Here is a 15,783-nt window from a genome sequence, read left to right on the forward strand (position 1 = left end):
TTTTCTTTCTAATATCATCTATTGCTTCAAATATGAAAAAAACTTTCATTTATTTGTAACTTGGATACATTTTTAAAAATAATCTACCTGCTTCTTCTATGTATTTTAAAACATTTAATTAGTGAAATCCATCTAAAGTTTACTTGGGCACATAGGGTATAATCTTTCCTTTTTGTGGAAGAAATATAAAATGTCCTTATTATGAAAACACAAGCACGAGGAGAAGTCTTCTGAGTATCACTAGTGGCAGACATGTGCTGCCATGAGTGCATCTCCATCGCTCAGCTGACCCTTCCTGTGACTGGTGGCCGGGTGGAGAGATCGCAGGCCAGGATCACACCAAGTCTGTGGCTGTGGGTTTCACTCCTGTAGTTGAAATGGGTCATCTTTATGATGCTGAGTTTTTGGTGGATGCTTTTTACAGGTTGAGAAAGGTACCCTCTATTCCTAATTTGCAAGAGTAGATGTTGAATTTTGTCAAATCTGGTAATGTGTGAAAACTTCCATGACTACAGGCAGAGTAAGAAGTGGAATGGGCCCCAGGATCAGCAGTTCAAAACATCACCTAATTTTAGATGCGCAAATGATATGCTCAGTCACAGCTGAACTGGTCTAATACACCTACCTGTCAGTGCCTAGACTGGTGTGTTTTTAGAACTACATTCTGGTAGAAATGAGCTAAAGCAATACCTGAAAGTTGAGAGGAGAGAAGACACAAGACTTAGGGTCTCTATGCAGCTTCACGGGTGCTCGGGCCTTCACTGAGGCACCAGGCCTCTATAGTTCAAGGCAAACTCTACTGCAGGGCTGAGGGAGGGTGGTCAAATAGCCAAAACTTATTACTCATTTGCCACTAAGACTGCCATTCTTTATGAACATACATGAAAAAAAAAAGGGACTCCTTGAAGATTTTCAATGACTACATCAATTTGGTAGTGGTGCTTTATCAAGCTGGTAAGTCCAGCTCTGAATTTTTGGTCAGTTTTTGAATACTAGGATTTTTAAAATTAGGGTGTGTGTGTGTGTGTGTGTGTGTGTGTATGTGTGTGTGTGTGTTTAATTCAATGAAGTCCAAAAGCCCCTTAAAACAACAGGACAAGAAAAAGCAAACCCTTGGGAGAAGGCTGACCTGGGAGGTGAGGGTGATGCTTGGCTGCGACTGTAGGAGGTTGGCTTGGCTTTGCTGAGGTAGTTGCGTTAGAAGATTTTGCGCTTGCAGGAGACCTGTTAAAACACAACACATTATGCCAGGAACATCAGGACAACTTTGAACTCACAGCAAAAAGAATATGATCGTGAGATGGAAATTTCCAACTGATCTCCTGATAAGTCTTACTAAAGTTCAACCTTGCTAATGTGACTTGGGCAAGGAGAATGAAACATTAGACTAAGATTGGTATGTCTTTAGTATAACCTGAATGACCCTCTAATTGGCCAGTTCTTCACTTTCGGGCGGAATGGATGAAAGTGAAGTAGTCTAAATGGAAGCAGATTGATATTCCCAAGAGCTCAACGCAGAATCCTTCACAAACAACCAGAGAATTGTCTAGTTCATGAAGGGAGCAGACTACCCTTTAAGTCTAACAGGCATTTGCATAACAAAAGGTTCTGGAGTGAATGAATGGTCAAGAATAGGGGTGTCGAACTCAATCAGAGAAGGGGCCAAAATCTAAAATCCAGCCTAAATCGCGGGCCGAATGGTTTACTGAACAGTCATAAACTGACAATGTCATAAACTGACAGCGGAGTGCAGTGATGACAGCACGGTGCGGGCCACATTGCAAGGCCTGGCGGGCTGGATTTGGCCCGCGGGCCTTGTGTTTGACACATGTGGTCAAGAAAAAAGGCTAAGCAACAGCAATGATGAGGAACCACAGAGAAGCACTAGTGGGCTGAAGCCTTGAAAAACACCCGGACACCCTCTGCACTGATGCCATTAACCAGTTTTATAAACATGATCAACCGGATTGTTGATACAATATTCACCACCAAAAAGCGGTGAAGACAGTTTTTATCATTCACAAGACGTGCACACCTTCTAGTATAACACCCTCTCCTTCTCAAACCTTAAAATAAACCAAATGATTGTTAGAAACATGTATAATTCTTGGCCCACATTCTTTGAATATACTTCCAGGAAAAACTACCAAAACACCAGAAGCAATTTACCCAATTTATGTTCAGCATGTTGAGGGATTTCATTTAGACTTTTGGCCAAACTCTTGGTTCCTCCTTAGTGATTAGACTCAGCAGGGGTCTTCAAACTACGGCCTGCGGGCGACATGCGGCCCGCAGAGGAGTCTGATCCGGCCGCCAGGTTTTTTGGGCAGTGAGCTCAGCCGAGGTGTTACAGTAGGAATTAGTAGTTCATATAGTCCGGCCCTCCAGCTCTCTGAGGGACCGTGATCTGGCCCCCACTTTAAAAAGTTTGAGGACCCCTGGATTAGAGAGATGATGGCAGGGAAAAACTACCTTCAGTATTGTGGTATGCATGGAAAAAATATTCCTCTTAACATGAAGAGAGAGCTTAAAGATCAATAAAATTTAAGGAAAACAATGTTCCAACGGGCAGTTTCAGGGCCGCGTGCCCTGCAAGTGGACAGCTGTGATGGGCTCACCCTGCTGGCCCTGCGGCGTCTGTGAGATGATGAACTGTGCTGGCTGCAGGTTGGTGGTTGGATGTACCAGCACGAACTGCTGCAGGTTGAGATTCTGCTGCTGAAGTTGCTGTAGCTGTTGCAGATCCTAAAGCATTAGAATTAGAACATGGTTGGAGAGGGAGATAAAAGTTTGCTTATTTGTAACATTCTCAGATGAGGCATTCTGTCCCCACCCAATCAGGCAACACTTCTCACTCCTGCATGAACGGGACACTCGGGTGTGTCCACAAAGAGACGGAGCTCCTACAAGGACTATATTTGTTGGCAGATATTGTGTCGTGACTTACAATGAGCTTAATTTTCAATGGCTATTTCCAATTCCCACAATAAACAGTTATAGTTTGTGTTTTAACATGCAGAGACCAATATGGGCTTTAAAAATCAAGTGGAGTTTAAAAATCAAATGAGAAAAGAATGTTGGATTTTTAAATACTTGACTGACTTTTCTCTGAAGTAAAATTTGAAAGTGCTATCTGAATTTGCATAATCAAATTTAAAAATCTATAGTGATTTATGAAATTTGGCACCAGCTCATTGAATTCAACTGAGAAATCACTGTGAAATATTAAGTTATCCATAAAAAATCTGATCGATAGCATCTTATCTTATTAAACAATGTCAACTTAGGGTCTCACAGCTTAGGCACTAACAATATGTTTTTGGTGATGAAGGAAGTGGTCAAAATAAAAACGCCATCTTGATAAAGATTGTATATAATAGCCAAAAAAGTTAGTCTGACATCTCTCCCCTACTCTTTAGTGGCTTCTCTGTGCTGCCTGGTCACACTCCGCTCCCTTTCAGGCCATTCCAAGGCCTCCCTCGGGGATGACCACAGCTGTGCAGGCAGGCTCATACAATCTTCACAGACCTCACTGCCCTGGCTACCCAATTCTCTCTTCCTCTCCTTGAGACGAAGGATCTCATTTGCCTCCCTCCTTGGTGGTACTGTCTATGCTTCTTAAATACATTTTTATTATCTCTGATACTTGGCTCCAAAATGTGAAAAACGAAACCAAGCAATATCCTAACAGAGTTCTGCCCAACTGGGCAGAGCTGGGCAGCAGCAGGCGCCAGACGGCAGCAGGAGCCTCGCTGGCCCGCACATGGGCAGCGCTCACTGTGCACAGGACAGAGCAGGCTGCACAGGGACAGAGCAGGCTGCAGCCAGAGGCTAATGAAACGCAGAAATATCCAGCGTTATTCAAAAACTGTCACCTTATGCAGTTAGTTATTTGGAGCTCCTGGGCCTGCAAGGGCCCCACTAACAACCAGAGAGTGAATTTCCAATTAAAGGAAAGCTGCCCTTCTGATCCTCACTTCCCGCCCGGCTCTGAGACTGTTCCTCTCCCTGCCCGGCTCTGAGACTGTTCCTCTCCCTGCCCGGCTCCAGGAGCTGCTCACTCACCTGTGCGATCTGTATGGGCTGAGACAGCGGGATCTGTGTCATGGGCGTGGCGGCGGAGGCAGAGATGGTGGCCCCAGCAGCGCTGTGCTGTTGGCTGGCGGAGTGCTGCTGCACCGCAGCCGCCAGCAGCTGTGCCTGTGCCTGTGCCTGCTGCAGGAGCAACTGCTGCTGGGCTGGCGTCAAAGTGAGCTAAACAAAGTGAGACAGACAATTGGAAGGAATTAAAGGATAAGGGCCCCTAATTCAATCAACTGCTCTGAAGTAGGTAACGCAAGTGGTATTAGACTTTAGCTACAAACTTCACATGGTTATTTAGCATGAGGCTAAAATGTTCATCAGTGACCAAGCTACCATTACCAGCAGAACATTTAAATGAAAATGGTGGACCTCACTCTGGACTTAAATCATTCAAGCTTGTCCAGGGCCCTAGGTTACAAGCAAAACAGTAACTAACTAGTAAGCAAGAAATAAGAAAAAAAATCAACGCTGACAGGCTATGAAAAGAAATGTATACCCAACAGAGCAGCAAGTGGGTATTCAGATGAATGAGGACCACAGGAAAGGCTGATAAGGCCCAGCTGCTCCTCATTAGCACGAATCCTGCCCTAGTCTGTCATTTCCATTATGGCTGAAGATATGAATAAAGAATATGAGCTCCATTTGTTTCTTTTCCAAGTCTCCCGGCAGCCCCCTCCCTCCAGCAGTCTTTTCTGTTATTGAAAGGAATGGGTCTGCAGCTTTACATCCCCTTTCCCACATGCTAGCTCTGTGAAACAGGTGGTGACAGCCCCTCTCTACATGCAGATAATCGCTGATGCCAGGTTTACTAGAGCTCCAGCCACATAAACCTGAAATCCCAAGTGTCCCTCACTATTGCAGAAACTCATCACCCAAAGCAAAACTCAACCAGTAACAGAAGAAATGTGTTCAGAGCAGATTTAAACTTGCTTTCACAATGCAACTCAGTTCAAGCTGCACTAAAGCTCCTCCTTCCTTGTGGTCACGTGCTGACCAAAGGAGAAGGAACGCTGCCATATTCCGAGGATCAAGGACTGCCACTCGGCGGCACATTTCCTCCTAAAGGGCGGTACAACCTGCTGGTGGCTCAGAGACCGGATCCGAATCAAACGATTAAAAGTCAGATTCCCTTCCAGGTATGTTTATAGAGGTTTCATACAATACATGAACATGTTTTCATCTCTACTAATGGGATTTTGTAAACAATTTTGCAATAATTCTTAGAAGAGCCTTCTACTGCCAAAACATACTTAATGGAAATGAAGGACATACAAAATTTTGTGGGTTGATGTGATATGAATCGATTAATAAATAACTCTTCCTCACTACTCCTAAATATCCCACCTCCTCCCCCCAAAATAATGAGAAATTTTCAGCACTGGAAAAATATTTTAAAAATTACTTTTATTGATTTGAGAGAGAAAGGGAGAGGGAGAGAGAGAAACAATGATGAGAGAGAATCATTGATTGACTGCCTCCTGCATGCCCCTTAATGGTGATTGAACCCACAACCCGGACATGTGCCCTAACCAGAATTGAACCTTGACCTCCAGATTCATAGGCTGATCACTGAGCCCTGCTGGCCAGGCTGGAAAAATATTTTAAATGTTGTCTAAGAGCAAAGACAGCTGAAAAGTTAAATGTTCAATATATTCACATAAGCCAACTTATTGCCAATAAAAATAAATAACATTTATTGAATACTATGTGCCCAGCACTGTTCTATGAGTTTTACATACAGTATTAGCCTTAGTCTTTATAACAATACTGTGGCATGGGCATTATCAACATCTGCATTTAAGCAAAGGAACACTGAGCCACAGGGAGATGGCATAACTAGTCAAGAAGGTAAACTGAGAGCCAGAATTTGAGACCAGAAGCTAAATTTTAGAACATCACACTGTAACTTAAATCTTCTTTTGTAGGCACTATTCCCTTCTTTAACTCTGCTCTGCAATGATGTCATAACGCAAATGGTCACTACTATTCATCAATGTCCAGTCTCACCCACTGGACAATGATTCCACTGTATGACGAAGCAATAGTGGAAACATGGGCTTAGAAATGCCGTCAGTTTGTCCCAAGCATCTGCAATTGTAGAAAAGATAGCCTGAAACGTAAGTAATTCCCTTCTCAGAGTTGCCTCCAGTGTAGAGGGTTCCCTAAAGACATAATGGTGCCAGGCCCAGCTCCGTTACTGCCTGCTGCAGCAGAGTCCTAACCAACAGCTGGCCAATGGCAGTCTGACACAGAACGTCTATTACGATGCTCCCAGGAAACTTACCCCGGTTATCTGCCCTCCAGCCAGCATGAGCTGGGTCTGCGGGATGGCTGCCTGCACTGAAGGCTGCTGGGAAGGCTGGTTTGGCTGCTGGGAATCCCCCGATTCTTCATTAGATTTAGACTGAAGGTGGAAGGGGTAAAGAGATTTCAAATCGTTCATTAAAAGGAATGCACTATAACTCCATATTTCAGGAATTATTTAAAACATGAACTTATTCAGTCATGAGTTTTCTGGTTTCACTCTTTTTCCTTTCTTATAAATCTTTATGTTTTCCTGATTTTGCATATTAAGTTTATAGATTTTTGTTGTTGTTGTTGTTCCCTTGCCAGCAAAGCTGCAATTATAATTTTTAATAAAAAATAATTTGGTCCTCCACAAACCGGCGGAATTCCACTATGGGAAGGGGTGAGGAGTGAGGCGCACTTTCTACCCCTCTAAGGGAAAGCCTCCAGGCCCACGGTCTGAAGTGCCTTTGGAGGGCAGGCTGGCCTCACTCCCACAGCAGAGTGACTGCCTGGCCCATGGAACTTCCTCTAGGATCTGGAGAACTTTAATCTAGGATCCGGAGAACTTTAATCTAGCATCACCCATCAAGTAACGCTGCAGCTTAGAGGGAAACGCTGCCCTTAGGAGGGAAAGAACTCAGTCCTGAAGGGGCACTGAGAGAACATTTTATGTTAAATTAACACTGGTTATACAGAGCATTGAAATGCTGCATAGATTTGCATATTTCCCAGCACCTGTTTTGGGGACTGCAGCAAGGCTAATTAACATAGAGGCTCTGATTAATTCTGCCAGTCAGTGAGGTAATTACAGTGCAGGACTGTAAACAAGTGGCACTGGAGACACAGCCTGTTTGCCAACATCTCTCTAAGGGATGAAAGTTTACCATGGCAACCCAGGCGATTTTCCACCTCCTCTCCCTCACAAAGGGAGGTTGCACTATCTCCCTCTCTTTTCCCTCCTTGTTTCCATGTGTTGGTAGGCCCATATTCCACTGGGTTGCAGGGAATGCTCAACCCCAGGTCTTGAGTCATTAGCAACACTGAAACCAATCTTCTAGAAACTGTGTCCCCTAAACATGCTAATGAAAGGAAGCAGCAGGCTGATTGAAATATTAAGGAGTCATGCCTAATACTTGAACTTGGCATGCTTTTGCCATGATTCACAGAAGCAATGTAGCCAGATTTAAGTTTTGTGTTAAACTTGTGACTGACTGAAGCACATCAATATCTATAAACAGGTTCCCTTATAATCCTCAGAATCATAACATTTCCAAGCAGAGAAGTACCCTGGCAATCCTCTCAAGTTACCCACTTAAAGGCAGATCAGAAGACATGAGCACCGAAGGTTAGGTGACTTGCTAAACCTCAAGTTTGAGAATCAAACCTAAGACTGGTTCCTCTGTACTGGAGTATGACAATGAGCAACAGGAAGCCAGTTGGAAACAGAAGGACACTTAAGACGTTATCTGGCTTGGTGTTAGGGATGCGCTACAGCTGAATAACTTGGAAGCGTTTTCCTGGACTTACACCGAACACTTTGAAAATGGGCCTTTCTTGATCGCTTTAGGTCACACACAGTAGCAGCACACTGTGAAATCCATCTTCATTAGTGGCAGTGATTACCTCTATTTGGATCTTCATGAGAATCAATAATACAGAAAGGGTACTATCCCTAAGTATTTCCTATTATAAAATTATTGCCTGCTCACTTCATGAAATTGGAAAACTACGGGAAAATGGAAAAAGTGCCCCGCAAGCCCACATGCCAGCTTACCTGTACATTTAAAGACTGAGCAGCCTGCACACTTGTTCCTGCGAGCTGGACCTGCAGGTAAGTAACCAGGGGAATCAGGGTCCATCAATAGAGCTATCCTCAACAAGGATTTCAAGTGCCTCTACCAAGTGTGCCACTGAGCTAGAACTGAGGCTGAAAGAGGTTTACCTGCTGGGGTTAAAACTGCAGACAAATTCACGGTCCCTCCACCTCCCAGGAGAAAATGCTGCTCCCACTGCTTTCTGGAGGGTGTTGCCCACACTCAGCATCACCGGGATGCCACACTGTCAATCAGACACTCCTTACATCACATTTTGCTTGTATTCATAAACACTTAGATCTAAAAACTTAATCTTCCACATTGTGTGAAAGAACACAAAAGAACAAGCTACTTACGTGCGTTATTATTATAATCTATCAGAATTATCTGCTCACTCTAATTTCAAAATCTCCATGTACATGGCAGAGTAAAAATCTTACATATGAGCACACCAGAGAGTCAAGTCCTTAAGACATGATAGTCCTAGCTACAAGCACCAGCCGAAAGGATTCTGTCCTACGAAGCGCACAGAAGGCTGTCATACTAATTCACACTCACATGTCATATGTTCAGAAATTCAAACCAAGGCTACATTAAAATAAAGACCACCACTGGGACTATGATAATAATAAATGACTCAGGCAAACATTATCGATGGAGGATTAACATAATATTGACACATTCCCAGCTGTGGGGTCAATAGCTATAGTCAACTAAACTATAAGATGTGGACTAGCCATTCAGTATGGCATGATTAGATGTGATTAGCACCAAGCTTGATCAACTGAAGAAGTCCCACATCCTGAGAGACCTGCCTAGGCCCCAGCATCCAGGCCTCCACCCTTCCCTCGCTCACAATCAAGCAGAACGTTCTACCTGGTGGAGATGTCCAAAGAAAGCCTGGGCCTGGGCTGTTGAGATTGCTCCTCCAATAGGCACAGGCTGCTTCTGAAAGTCCAGACCATTCGTTTGTGTGCCTAGAAAGCAAGCAAAAAAACGTAATTATGACAAACACAAATTCAAATGAAATTAAGCACTAGACTTCAGTTACCAACATTTACCAGGCATCTTATCTAATAAAGAGGGAACATACTAATTGACTGTCACACCCTCACAAAGATGGCGGCGCCCACGGCCAATAAGGAGGAAACATGCTAATTGGATGCCTCACCCTCAAAGATGATGGCGCCCAGTCCCCTCAGCCTGGCCAGAGCAGCAGGTGAGGCCACTCCATGCACCTGCCTCCAGGGTCCCCCAGTCCTCTCAGCCACCCAGCCATACAAGACCGGCCCAAGGTGCAGGCAAGCCTCGGACAGCAGCTGCCCAGCCACCCAGGGCAGACCAGAGGTACATGCAAGCCTTGGCTCAGGTAACCAGAGCTGGCAGAGGCTTGCACTGCCGGCAGTGGCAGCAGCAGAGGTGTGATGAAGTCTTTGCCTTCCCCTGATTGCCTGGTCACCTCCTGGCCCTGAGGGTTCCTGGACTGTGAGAAGGGGAAGGCCGGGCTGAGGGACACCCCCATCCAGTGCATGAATTTTCATATACCAGGCCTCTAGTCTATTTGTATAAGCACTTTCCAAAGTACCTCCAAGGCGGAGGAGAGATGCAAAAGAAAGTCCATTGAAATGATATCTAAAAGCAGGACTGCAGGACAAGTATCCAAGAGCTTAGGAAACAGGAACAAAACTACAAGTAACAATTACAATCTAAGACCGTGTTGGAGAAATCAGAAGTGGATGTGGTGACTGGGAAACAGGCTTGACAAGCATGAGCGAGAGATGCTTAGGAAGAGATTACTGTCATCTCATTGCTGGAGATGGAGCTGCAAGGAGGTACCAGGGTTCTCCCCTGGTCTCATCCTTCTCAGCATTTGGCTTCGACAGAAGAAATTCACTGGCGACTTTGACAAGAGCAACACAAACTTGCTCTTAATTTAAACACATCCTATATAATAAAAGCCTAATATGCAAATTGTCCCCTGGGAGTTCAACTGCTCGCTATGACATGCGCTGAACACCATGGGGCATTGGTAGGGACTGGCAACGCAATGGAGGTGCTGCTGTCCCCAATGGGCCCTGACGAGAGCAGGACCACAGCGGGATGATGGAGCAGGTGAGCGGGCATCGCCAGGCCAATGCAGGTGCACCGCTTAGCTGAAAGACGGGCATCAGATGCTGGGCTCGCTTTTGGTGAGCACAGCTGCAGCAGTGTGAGCCTCTCCCGCAGACACGCCCCCTGTGTGCCCTAAGCAGTGGTGGCAGGAGCAGCAGGGCCAGGATGAGCGGGAGTGTGGCGGTGCCCAGTCCAGGCTCCTCCCCAGCCTCCTGCTACTTCATGCACTACTTCATGCTGTGCAGGATCAACGCAGACAGCAGGCTGGACTGACAAGCTGGCAGGTAAGGACAGGCTGTGGCAGCATATCCCCACAGGCAAGGCCGAGGAACCCCACAGGTGCACCAGGCCTCTAGTCCTATATAATAAAATCTAATATGCTAAGTATCTGGTTGTCCGGTCACCCATTCAACCAATCAAAGCGTATTGTGCTAATGATATTCTAAGGCCGCTCAACAGCTCGCTATGATGTGCACTGAACACCAGGAGGCAAACGCCCTGACAAGGACGGTAGGTTAGCTTGCTGCTGGGGGGGACTGAGCAAGATGGGCTAGACATGCCACAGTCCTTCCCCGGCCCCAATCGTGCACCAGTAGGGTCCCTCTGCCTGGCCTGTGCCCTCTCACAATCCAAGATCCCTCGGGGGATGTTGGAGAGCTGATTTTGGCCCAATCCTGCAGGCCAGGCCTAGGGACCCCACCGGTGCACGAATTCGTGCACTGGGCCTCTAGTTTATTATAACATTCAACAGGGTTGAGTGTTATAAGATATCTTATAAAGATATAAGTTCTTCCCAAATTTATCAATGAATTCAAAGCAATTTCATGTCAAACAAGTTATTTCATCTCAAAGCAACTTCATTCCAACAAGTTATTTCTTTCTCGTTTTTTTCTTCTATTTCTCAAATGTGTATCAAGATAGGAAGACTGGTCATGGAGCAATGACAGGGCCATGTGGGACTAGTACAGGGTAAATAGATCAGATAGAATCAGACATAGCCACACACATCAAGACATGGAAAACATGGTGAGGAGGCCCTGTAGGTCAGACTCGTGTGAAACAATGGAGTTAATAAATGGAAAATAAATAAATGGAAAACAAGGCATTCATTTGGGGGAAAGGGAGGGATGAAATGAGATCAATTCATATCATACCAGAAAAGAAAACAGAAAATTTGAGGAAGACTAAAGGCCAGAAATGAAAACTTAAAGTATAATAATACTATATTTTAGTAATCTCTTTAGAATCTAGCTATCCTATATAATAAAAACCTAATATGCAAATAGCCCTAATGGCAGAACGACCAGTCACTATGACATGGACTGACCATCAGAGTGCAGATACTCAGCACAGGAGCTGCCCCCAGTCCGCAGGTCCTGACAGGCGGTGGAGGTGGGGGGTGAGCAGGCAAGAGGGTGGTGCCAGGTCAGCCAAGGCGAGTGCCAGCAGGGGCCCCCTGATTATCCTACCAGTTGCCCCACAGATAGGCCCTAATCACCAGCCAAGCCTAGGGACCCTACATATGCACGGATACCATGCACTGGGGCCTCTAGTGTCTAAAGAAAAAGGGAAAAAATCATTTCTAAGTGGCCTCAGACTCTTTTGCTAAAAGCAGGGAAATGAACTCGTTTATTACAGTGGGTCTCACACTGAGTATCAGAATCTCCCATACCACCAAGCAAAGTTAAATCAGAGCAAAGAAGGTGGTTGCAGAGAACTGGGTTTAATGGAAAACATCTGTAAATATTATGTTTCAATAGAGGATAAAAAATGGTTTATTCTGAATGGTGACCTATACCTTGAATATATAGAAGGGCAAGGAGCTTCGGAAGCTATCTTGCTTTCAATGATGTTGAGTATCACCTGCTAATTAAACTGGGAACTTGCAGCGTATGACCTCTGACCTCTGAAAGAATCCAGCACACCTGAGACTCTATACCACCTTTGCAATTTTCAATCTATCCCAACAATGACGACTTCGACATATGATTGTAGGATTATTCAGCTCTTTCCTAAACCATTAATTTTTAAAAATACATATATATTTTATTAATTTCAGAGAGGAAGGGAAAGAGAAACATCAAAGATGAGAGAGAATCATTGTTTGACTGCCTCCTACACACCCCCTACTGGGGAAGGAGCCTGAAACCTGGGCATGTGCCCTGATGCCCTAATTGGGAATCCAACAGTAACCTCCTGCTTCATGGGTCGATTTTCAACCACTGAACCAGGCTCATTAACTTCTTAATAGGATTGGCCATCCTTACAATTCAAAAGAAATTTCTCATTGAGAATGGATGCCTTTACCTTTATAGGAAATAGCTTTTGATAAACCAATTATTCCCTAGACACAAAACTTACGACTGATTCATTTATTATTTGCAGTTAGACAATTCTTTTTGTTTATGTGCATTTTCTATTTTTATATAATGACTACAGGCCTGGTGCACGAAATTTGTGCATGGGGTGGGGGAGTGTTCCTCAGCCCAGCCTACATCCTCTCCAATTTGGGACCCCTCAAGGGATGTTAAACTGCCCGTTTAAACCTGATCCCACCTTGACAGCCCTCATGGAGGGCTGCCACCAGGATCGGGTCTAAATGGGCAGTCGGACATCCCTCGTACAATCCAGGACTGCTGGCTTCCAACTGCTCACCTGCATGCTTCCTGATTGCCCCTAACCACTTTTTCCTGCCAGCCTGACCACCCCCTAACCACTCCCATGCCAGCCTGATTGATTCTAACTGCTTACCTGCCAGCCTGTTTGCCCCCAACTTCCCTCCTCTGCCGGCCTGGTCACCCCTAACTGCCCTCCCCTACAGGGTTGATCACCTCCAACTTCCTTCCCTTGCAGACCTGGTCCCTCTCAACTGCCCTCCCTTGCAGGCTTGGTGCCTCTGAACTGCCCTCCCCTGCTGGTCATCTTGTGTCCACATGGGGGCAGGATCTTTGACCACATGGGGGCAGCTATCTTGATCTTGTGTGTTGGAGTGATGGTCAATTTGCATATTACTCTTTTATTAGATAGGATAGAGGCCTGGTGCATGGGTGGGGGCCAGCTGGTTTGCCCTGAAGGGTGTCCCGGATCAGGGTGGGGGTTGCCTTGGAGTGTGGGGCAGCCTGGGCGAGGGGCCTGTGGTGAATACTGTGTCCAAGTCCTTTTCGAATCACTTAGACATACCCCATTAAGGGAATATTGAGGACCAAGAAAGCAGAGAAAGTCCTTATTCTAAAATTTCTAACATCATATGAATGTTTTTGTTGGTAAAAAATTTTTACCATTTACTCTGCTGGATCTTTCTCATGTCCCCTCACCTAGTCAAATGTTTCTTCCTCATGTTTACCTTTATGATATAAGCCAGTTAATGGTGGCTGTTTCCTGCCTTCTTTAGAAACACAAACAAGTTCCTGAAGAGCTGCAGTAAAACTTCTAATCCTCTGATTTTCCCTGGTGTCAGGGTTCCTAGCTTACACTATGACCCTTTGCTACCAATCCTGCTTGTACTGTTTATTGTTTGGATGAACTCTCTACTCTCAGATGTCCCCACTGCATTCTATTTCCTGATTTCTTTTTCCAATACCACAGGGTCACCTCTAATTGCCTCTGTTCCTAACCCTGCTTACAGTACAATCTTCTACCTGGAAGCTGACTTATTTGTATCCATTTTCTGTATCTCTAGCCCCTTCACTCTCCCATTCCTCTGCCTTTCAACTACCAGTGCTCTGAAATGCAACACCCTTTTCTCCTTGGGAACTAATTCCTGAATCATCAGTCCTTTCTTTACCACTCCTCTCTCTCCCACTCTCACCTTCCCTTTATTCAATACGAGGGACCCAGTGCACGAATTCGTGCACCTTGAAAGGAACCATGGACTGCAAGGCTGTAATGGGCACAGAGGTGGGTCTCAGCCCATCCTCCCTGCCCCCACCTGGCCCCTCCCACTGCGCGCCCCCCCCCCCATCCATCTGGCGGCAGATCCGCTCCCACCGCCACCACTCCCATGCGCTGACAGTGCTGGCCTTGCTTGCACCTGATGACAGTGCTGAGCCACTGGGGCAGGCGCCAGCAGAGGATGTAAGCAGCAGCTGCTGCCTCAATTGCCCCTCAGGAGCAAAGGGAGGTGGAGAAGCCCTGAGGGGCTATTGGGGCTGGCAACCACCACTCACACCCACTGATGGCGCGAAGTGACTGGTGTCAGCACCAGGTGCTGGCAGTGGGTACAAGTGATGGCTCTGGCACTGGCAGCAGGTGCAAGCACCAGGTGGGACCACGGCACATGGGTTCAAAGAATTTTCAGTAACCACCAGAGGCTTGCCCCAATGACAGCAACCAGTACCCTGCCTTGGTCTGGCACCCCCACTCACCTGCTCCACCATCCCACCATGGCCAACACCCGCCATGTTCCAAGCGCATCCCCTGGTGGTCAGTGCACATCACAACGATTGGTTGTTCGGTTGTCCAACATTCAGTCTATTTGCATATTAGCCTTTTATTATATAGGATTTTCTCCTTCACGTCCTAATGCTAATACTAATAAGTGCTATGACTGAGCATTGACTGAACACCTACTCTCTTATATGAACATGTCAATTCCTTGCAATGGATCATTATTATTTATTTCTCTCTTGTAATTATAAAACTGTGGCATAGAAAGAAATAACCTGCCTAAAGTACAGAGCTGCCTGTGAAAGAATCAGGCTCAGAACTTAAGTGGTTTGGTGTGTGAAAAAATTTAGAACTATATAAAACATAGTTCTTTTTTTAAAAAAAATATATATTTTATTGATTTTTTTACAGAAAGGAAGGGAGATAGAGAGCTAGAAACATCGATGAGAAACTGACCAGCTGCCTCTTGCACACCCCCTACTGGGGATGTGCCCACAACCAATGTACATGCCCTTGACCGGAATTGAATCAGAGACCTTTCAGTCCACAGACTAATGCTCTACCACTGAGCCACACCGGTTTCGGCTAAAACATAGTTCTTAGCTACTATGCTATGCAGCCTCCCTTACAAGAATCACCTGAGTTTGTCATGCCCCTTCCTCTACCACTTACTTCTCTATCCACAGCTATTTCTTCTCCTACCACTTGCCTAACCCTTTCAAAGGTCTCCATACTACTAACTCTCAAACCCACCAGTCACATTTTAAGCTTCTGTGTCCTGACTTCTCTGCAGACCTGAATACCCTGAATACTAAGGCCATAAACTCACTGCTGGCTTCACCCTGATCTCTGTGTCTACCTCAGCACTGTCCAATGGAAATTTCTGTGATGATGAAAGTGTATGGATGTGCTAACCAGTATGGAAGCCACTAACCACAGGTGGCTACTGAGCACTAGCAGTGTGGCGGGCGTGACTGAATTTTGTGGCCTCCTACTGGTCAGTGCAGGCACTGCAGGGCTCCTGACTGGGCCCTGCAACCTTGCAGAAGAGCTCTGTCCTTGTTCCTTACTCTGCTCTTCCCAGCAGCCTACCCCCACA

General features: G+C 45.7%; 1 protein-coding gene across 3 annotated transcripts in view; it reads right to left on the reverse strand.

Moving 5' to 3' along the window:
* Positions 1-15,783, reverse strand: part of POU2F1 (POU class 2 homeobox 1) — a 124,147-nt gene that overhangs the window by 26,981 nt on the left and 81,383 nt on the right. For all 3 annotated transcript variants that reach the window (XM_084867051.1, XM_084867050.1, XM_084867052.1), the window contains exons 3-8: positions 9,063-9,163; positions 8,147-8,197; positions 6,368-6,487; positions 4,066-4,254; positions 2,619-2,745; positions 1,130-1,224 (exon numbers count right to left, since the gene is read on the reverse strand). In XM_084867051.1, coding sequence (XP_084723177.1) covers positions 1,130-1,224; positions 2,619-2,745; positions 4,066-4,254; positions 6,368-6,487; positions 8,147-8,197; positions 9,063-9,163 — 683 coding nt within the window. The remainder of the gene's footprint in view (positions 1-1,129; positions 1,225-2,618; positions 2,746-4,065; positions 4,255-6,367; positions 6,488-8,146; positions 8,198-9,062; positions 9,164-15,783) is intronic.

The sequence above is a fragment of the Pipistrellus hanaki genome, assembly GCF_964339955.1.
Source record: "Pipistrellus hanaki genome assembly, chromosome: 18".
In the NCBI taxonomy this organism is placed as follows: domain Eukaryota; kingdom Metazoa; phylum Chordata; class Mammalia; order Chiroptera; family Vespertilionidae; genus Pipistrellus; species Pipistrellus hanaki.